The sequence below is a fragment of the Nerophis lumbriciformis genome, linkage group LG10 (assembly GCF_033978685.3).
Source record: "Nerophis lumbriciformis linkage group LG10, RoL_Nlum_v2.1, whole genome shotgun sequence".
Taxonomy (NCBI): domain Eukaryota; kingdom Metazoa; phylum Chordata; class Actinopteri; order Syngnathiformes; family Syngnathidae; genus Nerophis; species Nerophis lumbriciformis.
Genome location: NC_084557.2, coordinates 37480874 through 37495691, shown reverse-complemented (window position 1 = coordinate 37495691; position 14818 = coordinate 37480874). Strand labels below are relative to the sequence as shown.

Sequence of the window (14818 nt, the reverse complement as noted above, 5' to 3'; positions counted from 1 at the left end):
AAAAAGCCTCATTTGGCAGGAGACAACAACTCAGGGTGCAACAATTTGTCGACATTGTTGGCAAATTTCAACATTAAAATTAGTTGACAATAGTTGTGACGTCACCGCTCGTGTTTTTTTGCAGGAACGCGAGTCCGCTCAAGGGCTGCTACTAACGACTATTTTGAGAGTCGACTAGTCAACAAATCGGATTATAAAGCGTACACATTTAGTGGCTCTGATTTAGCCATCGACTTTAAATTCAGCTTGAGATATTTTTAGGCATGTGTTACCTGACAACAAAGATGACCAATTAATTGATAAATATTTATTTATACTGTAATTATGCTGCTCATTCCGCTGTTACAAAATATAAATAACTATTAATTTTTGTCTATTTAAAAGCATGGACAGGCAAATTGCTAAAAAAAAAAAAATGGACAGTTAAATAGCAGCAATAACAACAATCGATAAAACACCAAAACTAACTTGCTAAAAAATACAAGTATTTTGTGATAAAGCTGCACACTGGCATATTATTGTTGAACTCCTGGCGTTTTTAGCAATTTAATAGACTCAATTTATAGAATGTGGTGTGTGTGCGTGAACATTTGTTTTAGTGCCTTTTTAAATGCTCTTGTGTCACAAATGTAGTGTCATAATATCAATATCTGCATTGCAAAGTATTAATGTTTTAACAAAAATAAGAGGAAATGTTTCCACACTTTTCATATTTTCACCAGCGATGTTGTTCAAGTGGCCACGATGACTCGCATTCCTCTGGAAAACACGAGTGATGACGTCACAACTTTTGTTGAGAGATGAGTGTGCCGATGACAAATTTTTGGGGCGATATTTGTCAACAGTATCGACAAATCGTTGCACCCCGAGTCAGCCTGCCACTCTAACAACATTGCAGGTGAAAATATGTAAAGTGTGGGAACATTTCCTCCCATTCTTGTTAAAAAAAATTAATACCTTGCTCATTTTGCAAAGCAGATCTTGTTTTTCTGACACTGTTTCTGTGATTCGTGAAACATATATTTAACAATCGTTTTCAAATCAAGCAGAGTGAAACAATAATCACTCAATTCTGAGGCACAATTAGGAAATAACCCTATACATTTTAATTTTCAAAGCTAACACCTGCGTCAGATTAAATCTGTTAATTTGTCTGCAGTTAAAACAAAGTGTTCCCACCTTGGGGAGCTCTTGCACCAGGTGGATTGACACTAATCATGGCTCCAACACGAGAGATGTCAATTGAAACAAAGAAGAGGATTATCAAACTTCTTCAAGAAGGAAAATCATGCAATGTTGCAAAAGATGTTGATTGATCACAGTCAGCTGTGTCTAAAGTCCAGACCAGGTACAGACAACATAGAAAGGTTATAAAGGCAAGCATACTGGGAGACCAAGTAAACATAAAAGCGTCATGACAGAAAATTTAAAGCATTACGTCTTGAAAACAGAAAATGCAAAGCAAAACAAATGAAGAACAAATGGGCAGAAACTCTAGTCACTGTCTGTGACCAAACTGTAAGAATCCGCCTGAAGGAAATGGGATTTTAATTCAGAAGAGCTAAACAAAAGCCGTCAATACCAACTAAACAGAAAACAACAAGATAACAACAGGGTAGGAAAAAGCAATCTTGAACTATGGATGACTGGATGAAAGTGCCATTCAATCACTATATTTCTATGCACTAAATTATTCTAATTTCTCAAATAGTTTGGTTTTCTGTATTTTCACACCTACATGAGAAGTCACAGTGTACATGCACACTCTCTAATGCAACTATTGGTCATACAATATGTGCCTCCCGTAGACTAGGGGGAATTATTTTCCTTTTAGTGCAGATAAAACTGTTTATTTTCCGGTTGACCTATGACGTGACACTAGGCGTCTCTGGCTCGGAACAAGTTAATTCCGCTGTGATATTGACACTGATTAGAAATACTATGTCTCCAATGGCTATACTGATGTTAAATAGCAGACAGCATCAATGAATGATCTTACAAAATCCAAAATCAGTGAAGTTGGCACGTTGTGGAAATCATAAATACAAACAGAATACAATGATTTGCAAATCCTTTTCAACTTATATTCAATTGAATAGACTGCAAAGACAAGATAATTAATGTTCGAACTGAGAAACGTAATTTTATTTTGCAAATAACCATTCCCTCCGGGTACTCCGGCTTCCTCCCACCTCCAAAGACATGCACACAGGGATAGGTTGATTGGCAACACTAAATTGGCCCGTGTGAATGTTGTCCGTCTATCTGTGTTGGCCCTGCGACTTGTCCAGGGTGTACACTGCCTTCCACCCATGTGCAGATGGGATGGGCTCCAGCACCCCCCTGTAAAGGGACAAGTGGTAGAAAATGGGTGGGATGGATGGGGCATTAACTTAGAATTTAATGGAAGTAACATGTTGCAAAAACATTGGCACGGGGGCATTTTTACCACTATGTTACATGGCCTTTCCTTTTAACAACACTCAGTAAACGTTTGGAAACTGGGGAGACCATTTTTTTAAGCTTGTCAGGTGGAATTATTTCCCATTCTTGCATGATGTACAGTTTAAGTTGTTCAACAGTCCGGGGTCTCCGTTGTCGTATTTTACGCTTCATAATGCGCTACACATTTTCAATGGGAGACAGGTCTAGACTGGCACGCCAGTCGAGTACCCACACTCTTTTACTACGAAGCCACGCTGTTGTAACACGTGCAGAATGTGGTTTGGCATTCTCTTGCTGAAATAAGCAGGGGCGTCCATAAAAAAGACTATGCTTGGATGGCAACATATGTTGCTCTAAAACCTGTATGTACCTTTCAGCATTAATGGTGCCTTCACAGATGTGTAGGTTACCCATGCCTTGGGCACTAATACACCCCATTACCATCACAGATGTCGGCTTTTGAACTTTGCGCCCAGAACAGTCTGGATGGTTCTTTTCCTCTTTGGTCTGGAGGACACAACATCTACAGTTTCCAAAAACTATTTGAAATGTGGACTTGTCAGACCACGAAATACTTTACCACTTTGCATCAGTCCATCTTAGATGAGCTTAGGCCCAGCAAAGCCAGCAGCGTTTCTGTGTGTTGTTGACAAATGGCTTTCACTTTGCATAGTAGAGTTTCAACTTGTACTTATAGATGTAGCAACAAACTGTAGTTACTGACAGTGGTTTTCTGAAGTGTTCCTAAGCCAATGTGGTGATATCCTTTACACACTGATGTCGGTTTTTTGATGCAGTACCGCCTGAGGGACTTAAGGTAACGGGCATTCAGTTTTGGTTTTCAACCTTGCCACTTACGTGCAGTGATTTCTCCAGATTCTCTGAACCTTTTGATGATATTACGGACCGTAGATGGGGAAATCCCTATAGTCCTTGCAATAAAACTGTTTCACAATTTGCTCACGCATTTGTGCACAAAGTGGTGACCCTCGCCCCTTCCTTGTTTGTGAATGACTGAGCATTTCATGGAAATTGCTTTTATACCCAATCATGGCACCCACCTGTTCCCAATTAGCCTATTAACCTGTGGGATGTTCCAAATAAGTGTTTAATGAGCATTAATCAACCTTCTCAGTCTTTTTGCCACTTGTGCCAGCTTTTTTTAAACGTGTTGCAGGCATCAAGGTTTACCGGTTCAAACGTTAAGTATCTTGTCTTTGCAGTGTATTCAATTGAATATAGGTTGAAAAGGATTTGCAAATCATTGTATTCTGTTTGGCAGCACGGTGGTAGAGGGGTTAGTGCATGTGCCTCACAATACGAAGGTCCTGAGTAGTCTTGGGTTCAATCCCGGGCTCGTGATCTTTCTGTGTGGAGTTTGCATGTCCTCCCCGTGACTGCGTGGGTTCCCTCCGGGTACTCCGGCTTCCTCCCACCTCCAAAGACATGCACCTGGGGATAAGTTGATTGGCAACACTAAATTGGCCCTAGTGTGTGAATGTGAGTGTGAATGTTGTCTGTCTCTCTGTGTTGGCCCTACGATGAGGTGGCGATTTGTCCAGGGTGTACCCCGCCTTCCGCCCGATTGTAGCTGAGATAGGCTCCAGCGCCCCCCGCTACCCCAAAGGGAATAAGCGGTAGAAAATGGATGGATGGATGGATGTATTCTGTTTTTATTTACGATTTACACAACATGCCAACTTCACTTGTTTTGGGTTTTGTAGTTCTGTAATGTTCCGGGGCTTTTAATTTGGTAATTCAATTAATTTACCCCTTTGTGCACGTCTTTGTCAGACTATCCCTTAAGCAATCAATGGTGGCCAGCCAGCCCTGTATGCGTTTACGTAACTTCTATTACGTACATACTGCATTTGAACTGAATGTCTTGCCTTGTTACTTCTGCACGTTTGGTGCATCGTATGCTAAGTTCAGGTGTTTTTGAGTAAATTGACTTGTTGACGTTCCCCCTCACGCATTGCTTATTTAACAATCATTGCAACTGTTCGGCCTCAAGAGGGCGACATAGACCACAAAAAACGCCATTTATGGCTCTCAAGTTTAGAAACTTGCAGTTCATGCATAGTTAAATGTAGTATGTTGTTATTATGCATACCTTTTATATCATATTATATTATGTATGTCAATTGCTGCATATTAAGGAGTATATCATTTTAAATGTTGTTTCCTCTTTTTTCTATTTGTTTCGACCACACACACTTACCCACAAATGCCACCCACACCTTCAAGTGATAAAGATGATTAAAGGATTCTCTGGCTGCAATCTGTCCATCGTATCCCAACTCTAAAATAACCACTATCCCTTTCTTACAGGGTAGCATTCTGACTAGTAATAAATGCAAGCAAAAGTCAGCTTACAATGGACCCTAAGGGAGTCGCTCTATTTTACCTATAAAGGGCTTAAAAAGCATCCAGACACTTCCATCAATGCATTATATACACACTGTAGATATATACTGCATGTAATGCAGTAACAGGCACATTCTTAATAACATGTAATATTAACGTATTTTTCTAATTTTAAGCATACGGGGGCACATTAATTTTACAAAAGCATCACGACGTTCGCTTTTTTTCTTTCACTTTACTGATTACTACTCTACTCTACTCACTGCAGACTTCATGAGAGCCAACAAACATAATACATAATCACTTACTGTACAATGTCTGCAGTCACTTGGATGCCGACTGATAGGATGTTCATATAAGTTAAAGTTAAAGTACCAATGATTGTCACACACACTAGGTGTGGCGAAATTATTCTCTGCATTTGACCCATCACCCTTGATCACCCCCTGGGAGGTGAGGGGAGCAGTGAGCAGCAGCAGTGGCCGCGCCCGGGAATAATTTTTGGTGATTTAACCCCCAATTCCAACCTTTGATGCTGAGTGCCAAGCAGGGAGGTAATGGGTCCCATTTTTATAGTCTTTGGTATGGCCATGACTCCCTTTTAGATGAAAAATTAATCCTCACAAAAAAAGGGGGTGGAACGAAGCGTCTTTGTGTCTTTTTTGCCATCTCTGGGTTTATGCTGGCTGTCAAAGTGTACCAACTTCTCAGTTTATGTCCACATCATTTTCCTCTTGAGGTGAGAGGAATTATTTATAATCTAGAATGAATATCCATGAGCTCTGAGGAGAGAAAGCAGCTCACCAGCACGTTGTCAACACAGAGCATACCTCTCTGTGACAATGTGCCACTGAAAATAGGTCCTTAGCGTTATGAAATAATTTAATTTTATACTTTGTTAATATTCAGGTCATGAAATGTAAATGGAGTATTTATGTATGCCGCATTTTGGATGGTTGTGTATTGGGTTTTAAGGTCGGAATAGACGCAATGACGTCTTGGCTCACATTGGCTCCATTGTAAGCAGACCTTTATGTGTTTATTTATGTTTATTAAAAAAAAGACGTGTTCTTATCTCTCAAGATTGTGAATTATAGACAAATTCCCCCCAAAAAGTGCAGTTTGCCTTTAAGCTAACATATATATTCTTAATGTGACATTGTTGTGTGTAATATTATATGGCATCTGTTACATGAAATTCACAATAGCACTTCTTGAAGCTTCAGATATTAAATTTTAAGAAATATATTTTCAAATCGTTTTAGAAAAACAATAGTCAATCTATTGTTTGTTGAACAACCAATGTTAAGAACCTGTTAATATTTGTTTCAGGTCAGTACTTTGTGGTGGAAGAGGATTTACGTGAATTCACACAGATGAAGGTTGACAAGCGACTTCAGAGCATTTTTAACATGTTGCGACACTGCCAGCGCATACGAGAGCTGCGAGGAGGAGGCACCACTCGTTACATGCTGGTATGAACAACTCAAGCCCTGACACAGGCCTCTGCTTTAAAATACTGTCAGATTTGTTTACACACACCTCTACCCCATTCTGGACTGATCACCAATCAACCACAGGGCTGACACAGACAAAAAAAAATGTAAACCCACAAAAATATCAAACCTGACATACTGTAAAGTTTTTTTCTTGGATATACCAACTTTACAAAGAACAAAATAAATTACAATAAATAATTTACCAAAGCTATTTTATTGTAAACTCTTGAAGGTGGGTGTTACACTGAACTAAATGTTTATTGAAGGTGAAATTAGGATACATTTAGAGACGTGGAAAATTGTTAGCCTGACTTTTTGTGCTGCTGGAATTTTTGAGGTAGAAACAAAAATTTCAGCAATGTTTTGATATGTTGAAAATGGATAGTCTGAATAGTTTAAATCTGTTCAGCAATATGAGTCGCAATAATTATTGGTTTTGAGAAGGAATTTGTATTATGGGAAATGGACAACAATGAGACGTCGAATACTGAATGTTTTCATGTTGAAATGTTTTCAATTGATTTTTGTAAATATGTCTTCAGCCCTCTCACAATTTTATTCTTCATTAAAGCTAAATAGCATACACTTATGTTGATAACAATGTGGAAAACCTTTTTAAAGTAGAACAAAACATGTATACTGTTGTGTTTTTCTTATTCTACATGCATTTATTAAATCTAATAGGAAGGAAGTATATAAGCATATAAACAACAATTTTCAAATCCGTTTGATACGCCGGATTTACCTGAAAGTAATTTTAGGTGGGCTTGCAAGTAAACAAAATAGATTCAGTGTTTCTTTATTTTAAGGGTTAGAAAAATATGCATTTTTAAAATATCCGTGTGTATGTGCACATGGCCGCAATATCCAGTGAACCTTCTAATGGAACAAGACATAATTTATGTTGCTCTGCTATTTCCTTATAAAGACATGCAAATAAACATATTTTTGTGGCCCACTTCAGAGTTTTATGTTTCCTTTTTCAGATATGTATCCATCTTTGTCACTACCACCTCTCAGTTATTCTAAACTTACTCATTATATTGTGTGACTAACAAGGTACTTAGCTACTTGCTGCCATCTCTTGGAATATTATTTACCTGCACTTAAATGTCAACATAGACTTGTTTGTGGTTACTGTTTTTTCAGGTTATTTTATTTATTTTTTCCAATTAAAATGAATTTTTTTGGAAGACCGTTTCGGTCACTAAAAAAAACAAAAACACGGTAAGTTAACTATATGACATAAAAAGTCAAACATATGAGATAAGAAGTTGAAATTATGAGATAAAAGGTAGAAATAACATAAGAACGTCAAAATTATGAGATTTAAAAATCCACATTTTGAGATAGAAAGTCATAATTTAGAGATACAAAGTCATGATTATAAGATATAAAGTCACAATTTAGAGATAGGAAGTCATGATTATAAGATAGAAATAATAATAATAATGAGATAAGAAAATGAAAATTATTAGTCACATTACTATAATATAAATAGTTGACATTAAAAAAAAAAACGAGATAAAAAGTCAAAATTGTAAGATAATTATAAGACAGATAAATCGAAATTATGAGATAGAAAGTAAATATGATGAGATAGTTTACACTACAGTCACAGATGCAGTTCTTTGGCATGAGTTCTCCTATTCAGACATGAATTGCAAGTACATTGAGGATTATTTTACAATATATGAAATTACAGATTTGCTTGCAATTTCGCATTGGATTGATTATTATTAGTATTATTATTATTACTAAGAAAAACAACCTGGAAAGGATTTAAAGCAAAAAGAGTCTGACATGGAAAAAAATAAAAACGGAGACATTGCCACAGTTACAGGTGGATGCACCAAAAAATTTAAACTGGATTGTGACTTGCAGAAAAAGCGTGAGAATATTACTTCATATATTATAATATTAATATTATTTCAGGTATTGATCCGATTACGGAAGCGTGCGTCCACAGCTGTGGTCCAAATATAGGCTACTCTACACAGGAGAGGTTTTAGATACTTTTCCTGTTGCAATATTTGTGTTTAACGTTGTTAGATCTTTTTGATATATTACAAGTTTGGATCAGGAGGTAATAGAAGGAAGTACAATGGACAAGACAGAGAGACAATAACAAACTACATCAGCAGACACACTACTTACAAATATGCTGCCATTATTCCTACTAATAAGAGGTCTCCCGCTGTACGGACAGACAACTCTTAAACGGCAGAAGTGTTCATATATCATAAATATATATTCATAGATACGCGCACGCAGAATGAATTACATGCATGTGCTTCTGAATGCACTTGCACAAATTGTTCACAAATCTGGATGCGCGCGCTCAATTCTTAAGCGTCAGAAGTGTCGCAAAAGTCACGTGTAAGTTGACAGCCTATAGAGGGGTTCTTTCGGGTTAGGGACAAACAGACAACTTAAAACACACGTACGCAGATCTAAAGACTTTTTTTTTTATTAGACTTCCTTTTTATTGTCATTCAAATTTGAACTTTACAGTACAGATAAGAACACAATTTTGTTGCATTAGGCCATGGCAGTGCAGGATAAATAAGCAGTAAGGTGCATATATAAACAAATAGATTACTGTACAGATAAATATATTGCACTTTTTCATATGAATCCACATTTATGGATGTATGTTTTATTTAGGGCTGCAGCTAACGATTATTTTTCTATCGATTAATCTATAGATTATTTTTTTCCGATTAATCTATAGATTATTTTTCCTTTTACCGATTATTTTTTTTATTTAAAATGAAGATGAAAAAAATTAATTTAGGCCAGTTTTTTCAAAAGGCATGGCTTTTATTTACAAAAAAAAAAAAGTATGGCCACTCAGTCAACATTGAAAACATGGCAAAACATTCTGTAACACTGTAAACATTTGTGCCAATCTAAATATTCTGGAGCACTGTAAACATTAAGTATTGCTTTTAAAATGTGCAAAATAAACATCCAGTCCAACACAGTACACTATAACCAATTCTACTCATTCCAGTGAGTGACTAACAGTTGTAATGAAGAAAGGTTAGCATGTCTACATGCTCTGGGGTGAGGCTGGTTCTTTTCTTGTTTACAATATTCCCAGCAGCTGAAAATAGGCGCTCAGAAGGGGTCGATGTGGCTGGAACTGAGAGGTAAGACCGAGCCAGCATTGCCAGATTTGGAAACCTTGCCTGATGTTCTTTCCACCATTTTAATGGGTTTTCATCCTTGGAAATGGGGGATTCTCCAAAATAAGACACTAACTCGTTTCTGACCATTTCAGCATCATTACTGTCATTGTTGTCTTCCTCATTGTTGCTGAGTTCATCTGAATCTGAGCCAAGAAGTGTGTCTAGTAAAGATACAGGCCGCCTGTCAGCATCTGGTCTTTCCACTTGCATTGCTGTGCCCTGTTGAGCGTGTGTCTCCTTTTCCCTTCTTTTCTCCTCCAGAACTATTGCATGCAGCTTGTATTAAACTTTTAAACACTCATCTGCAGTCAGGAATTTCAGCTTCCTGAATCGTGGGTCAAGTGCAGCTGCTAATATGCACACATTTGGTCCATCATCTTTGAATGTGGTCTCGGCTTCCCACCTGGATGTTATCTCACGTGCAGCAGTGACCTGGAAACACTTGATTGATGCATTTTCAAAAGCAGTTTGTGTAGCCTTCCGAAGCCCTTTGACCAGCAGAGGGACAGCGGAAACTGTTACATAAAATTCTCCACTCAGGTACACAGTTGCACATTCAAAAGGTTTCAGAACTTGTTCAAGTTCTTCAAGCAAGCTCCACTGGTCAGCCTTAAGATCCAGAAAATGCTTCCCTCTTTGAGTGACCTCCGGATCTGACAGAGTTGCTGTTATTGGCCACCTCTGCTCAAGCAGGCGACTAATCATGTAAAAGGAACTGTTCCATCTCACAGACACATCTTGTATGAGGCTGTGGTCTGGAGAACCCATTTGTTTTTGCTTAACCTTTAGTTTTGTACTGGATAGCTCACTTTTTCTGAAGTGCTCGACCAAACTTCTTGCTGCTCCTAAAGCTCTGCTGATGTGGTTGTCCTTTAGAGCATGGTTAACTACAAGCTGTAGAGTATGGCCAACACATCTGAGGGATGAAACACCATGTCTTTCCTCAAGAACTCTTAAAGCTGCAACAACATTTGCAGCATTGTCATGTACAATGACTTGTACTAGTTTTATGTTTATTTCAAACTTATTGACAACATCCTCAATCCAAGAGGCAATGTTTTCTGCAGTGTGCTTTTCATTGAGGGGCATTGTTGTCAAGTTAATTGAGGCAAGCTCCCACTCATCATTAACAAAGTGAATGGTGACACCAAGGTAAGCTTCAGTGGCCATACTTGTCCATGCATCAGTTGTGAGTGTCAGTTTTCCTTTCACATTTTTCAGGATTGCTTTGACTTCATTCATTTTCTTTGTGTATTTTTGCTCCATAAGCTTAGTGAAGTGGGTTCTTGATGGTAGTGTGTAGCCAGAGTGAAACCGTGTGATCATTTTTTGAAACCCTTCCCCTTCTACCATATTTAATGGCCTCATGTCTATGACCATCATTTCCAGGACACCATCAGTCAGGTCAGCGGCCACTTGGGGTGTGCATTCAGTCCCATGCCTCTTTGGAAAAAAATCCTGGACACTGCTTTGTCGTTTGCTGCAACATAAGAGACAACAATTAATTTTCATTTTAAATATACCCAAATACAGCTTACTTTAATACAAAAGGTTAATTAAACTACACACATTATCTTGTTAAATTGGTTTAATAACACAACAATGATAGTATGATTAAAGTGAAGTTAATTGTTCGTTTGTACATAGTATATGTAACTGTTAATGTTGTAAAAGGTATTTGCACAACTTATTAACGTTAACGTTAAAGATAGTATATGTAACTGTTAATGTTGTAAAAGGTATTTGCACAACTTATTAACATTAGCGTTAAAGATAGTATATGTAACTATTAATGTTGTAAAAGGTATTTGCACAACTTATTAACGTTAGCGTTAAAGATAGTATATGTAACTGTTAATGTTGTAAAAGGTATTTGCACAACTTATTAACATTAGCGTTAAAGATAGTATATGTAACTGTTAATGTTGTAAAAGGTATTTGCACAACTTATTAACGTTAGCGTTAAAGATAGTATATGTAACTGTTAATGTTGTAAAAGGTATTTGCACAACTTAACGTTAGCGTTAAAGATAGTATATGTAACTGTTAATGTTGTAAAAGGTATTTGCACAACTTATTAACGTTAGCGTTAAAGATAGTATATGTAACTGTTAATGTTGTAAAAGGTATTTGCACAACTTATTAACGTTAGCGTTAAAGAGGAGCGCGTCTTTGTAAACACTGAACAGGCACGCCAAACGCGCCTCTCAGAGCAAAACGGTGCTTTAGTTTATGAATTTACAACGCAGATACAAATGACACATTCATGTTATTGTGTAATGATGACAACGTATACTCACGCGGATGATTGACTCGTTGATGGTGATGGGAAGAACGCTGTCGGATGTTTTCTTTTTAGATGCTCGTTCATAGCCGTTGTGCTGCTGTGATACGCCATTTCCGCTCGACACAGTGTGCATAAAACAACATTATTAGGCCGTTTATTAAAATACTCCCACACTTTTGACGACTTTTGGCGTGTTTTTATCCCCTCGCTCGCATCGTTTGCTCTGCGCTCCGCCATGACAGTGGTGTGACGTAAATATGCGACGCGTCGACGCACAAAAATGACGTCGACGTATTTACGTAACCGATGACGTCGACTACGTTGACGCGTCGTTTCAGCCTTAGTTTTATTGTCTTTTTATTCCAGTGAGTTAATCCATTTTGGGGGGAATTGAGGGGATAGTTATGATGCGTTCAAGAGTCTTACGGCCTGAGGGAAGAAGCTGTTACAGAACCTGGAGGTTCTGCTTCGGAGGCTGCGGAACCTCTTTCTAGAGTCCAGCAGTGAAAACAGTCCTTGGTTGGGGGTGGGAGGAGTCTAGATTTTCTGAGCCCTGGTCAGGCAGCGGCTTTTTGCTATCTCCTGGATAGGAAGAAGAGGAGTCCTGATAATCTTTTCCGCCGTCCTCACCACTCTCTGGAGAGACTTCCAGTCTGAGGTATTGTAGGCTCCAGTCCAGACAGAGATGCCGTTGTTCAGTAGGCTTTCTATTGTGCCTCTGTAGAATGGGGGGAGGAAGCTGTGCTCTTTTCATCCGACGCAAAAAGTGCATGCGCTGCTGAGCTCTTTTTACATGAGCTCCGGTGTGTAGGGACCAGGTTATATTGTCAGTGATCTGCACCCCCAGGAACTTTGTGCTGCTTACCATCTCCACCGCTGTGCTGTTGATGAAGAGTGGAGCGTGGCTGGACTGGTGCTTCCTGAAGTCAACGATGATCTCCTTGGTCTTGTCGATGTTCAGGACCAGGTTGTTGGTTCTGCACCAGTCAACCAGATGTTTCACCTCCTCCTTGTAGTCCATGTTGTTGTCACGGATGAGGCCCACCTGGCGCAGCAGTCATGGGTCATCAACGTGAACAGCAGTGGACTAAGGACGCAGCCCTGGGGGGAGCCGGTGCTCAGGGAGATGGCACTGGAGGTGTTGTTGCCCACTCTCACAGACTGAGGTCTATCTGTGAGGAAGTCAAGCAGCCAGTTGCATACGGGGTACTGAATCCAAGGGAGGCCAGTTTGCTCACCAAATGCTGCGGGATGATGGTGTTGAATGCTGAGCTGAAGTCCAGAAACAACATTTGCACGTGTGTGTCCTTTCCTTCCAGATGTTCTAAGCTCAGGTGGAGTACAGAGGAGATGGCGTCCTCTGTGGAGCGGTTAGGGCGATAAGCAAACTGGTATGGGTCGAATGTGGGGGGAAGTCTGGAGACCATATATTCCTTTACCAGCCTCTCGAAGCACTTCATTATGATGGGGGTGAGTGCCACGGGGCGATAATCATTAAGGGAGGAGATTGTGGGTTTTTTAGGCACTGAAATGATTGTGGCCGTCTTAAAACATGATGGTACCACAGCCTGTGTCAGCGAGATGTTGAAGATGTCTGTGAGAACCCCCGTCAGCTGGTCTACACATCCCTTAAGCACCTTGCCCGGAATGTCATCACGTGCCGGTGCTTTCCGGGGGTTCACTCTCCTCAGGGTTTTCCGGACATCCGCTATGTCCAGGTTGAGCGGCTGCTCATCAGGGCGAGGGATGGATTTTCTCGCCGGAGTGGTGTTAAGTGCCTCAAACCTCGCAAAGGTAAAACACACATACGCAGATCTGACTACACACACTCGGATTGACACACAAATTAGTGTGCAAATTGGATTACACAGGCACAGATTGAGATACACGTTTGCAAATAATTTTACCACAATAATACTTCCATACCTAAGGACCAGCTCCATCATGCGCTGGAACCTTTCAGGGGAGTTAGTGAGGCACATGGACATTGACCTCCACTGATAAAAGCCCCTCCCCGTGGTGAACGCGGTCCTCCTCAACCACCTCGATCTGCCAATAGCCGTTAGAAAAGTCCAGGGTATTAAACCAACAAGATCCCGCCAATGCGTCCAGCGTGACATCCACACAGGGCAGGGGATGGCAGTTTCTCAATCATGTTTTGGACACTCGGGTGAAGAGAGGGGCGGAGCTTTCTACCGATCACCACCTGGTGGTGAGTTGGCTGCGATGGTGGGGGGGATGCCGGACAGACCTGGCAGGCCCAAACGCATTGTGAGGGTCTGCTGGGAACATCTGGCAGAGTCTCCTGTCAGAGAGAGTTTCAATTCCCACCTCCGGAAGAACTTTGAACATGTCACGAGGGAGGTGCTGGACATTGAGTCCGAGTGGACCATGTTCCGCGCCTCTATTGTCGAGGCGGCTGATTGGAGCTGTGGCCGCAAGGTAGTTGGTGCCTGTCGTGGCGGTCATTCTAGAACCCGTTGGTGGACACCGGCGGTGAGGGATGCCGTCAAGCTGAAGAAGGAGTCCTATTGGGTTCTTTTGGCTCATAGGACTCCGGAGGCAGCGGACAGGTACCGACAGGCCAAGCGGTGTGCGGCTTCAGCGGTCGCAAAGGCAAGGAGTTCGGGGAAGCCATGGAAAACGACTTCCGGACGGCTTCGAAGCGATTCTGGACCACCATCCGCCGCCTCAGGAAGGGGAAGCAGTGCACTGTCAACACCGTGTATGGTGCGGATGGTGTTCTGCTGACCTCGACTGGGGATGTTGTGGATCGGTGGAGGGAATACTTCGAAGACCTCCTCAATCCCACCAACACGTCTTATAAATAAATAAATGATAAATGGGTTATACTTGTATAGCGCTTTTCTACCTTCAAGGTACTCAAAGCGCTTTGACAGTATTTCCACATTTACCCATTCACACACACATTCACACACTGATGGCGGGAGCTGCCATGCAAGGCGCTAACCAGCAGCCATCAGGAGCAAGGGGTGAAGTGTCTTCCCCAAGGACACAACGGACGT

At 40.3% G+C, this 14818-nt stretch overlaps 2 protein-coding genes across 3 annotated transcripts in view; one reads left to right on the top strand and one right to left on the bottom strand.

Moving 5' to 3' along the window:
- ska1 (spindle and kinetochore associated complex subunit 1) overlaps window positions 1–7258 on the top strand; it is a 44452-nt gene extending 37194 nt beyond the window's left edge. For both annotated transcript variants that reach the window (XM_061969274.2, XM_061969273.2), the window contains one exon: window positions 6145–7258. In XM_061969274.2, the coding sequence (XP_061825258.1) occupies window positions 6145–6293 (149 nt within the window). In that variant the 3' untranslated portion in view covers window positions 6294–7258. The remainder of the gene's footprint in view (window positions 1–6144) is intronic.
- A 1858-nt stretch (window positions 7259–9116) lies between these two features.
- On the bottom strand, window positions 9117–12129 carry LOC140679043 (E3 SUMO-protein ligase ZBED1-like). Its single transcript, XM_072913875.1, has 2 exons — window positions 11806–12129; window positions 9117–10985 (listed from the first exon to the last, which is right to left on the bottom strand). Exons 1-2 carry the CDS (start codon window positions 12027–12029, stop codon window positions 9788–9790), a joined length of 1422 nt encoding a protein of 473 aa, XP_072769976.1. The 5' UTR covers window positions 12030–12129; the 3' UTR covers window positions 9117–9787.
- Between the last annotated feature and the right edge of the window lie 2689 nt (window positions 12130–14818).

What these genes read in the sequence shown, in the direction of transcription:
- LOC140679043 (XM_072913875.1), bottom strand. Translation starts at nt 12,029, where the DNA reads ATGGCGGAGCGCAGAGCAAACGATGCGAGCGAGGGGATAAAAACACGC. An exon ending in TCAACGAGTCAATCATCCGC is followed by an intron (nt 10,986 to 11,805) that starts GTGAGTATACGT and finishes CTTATGTTGCAG; the next exon opens with CAAACGACAAAGCAGTGTCC.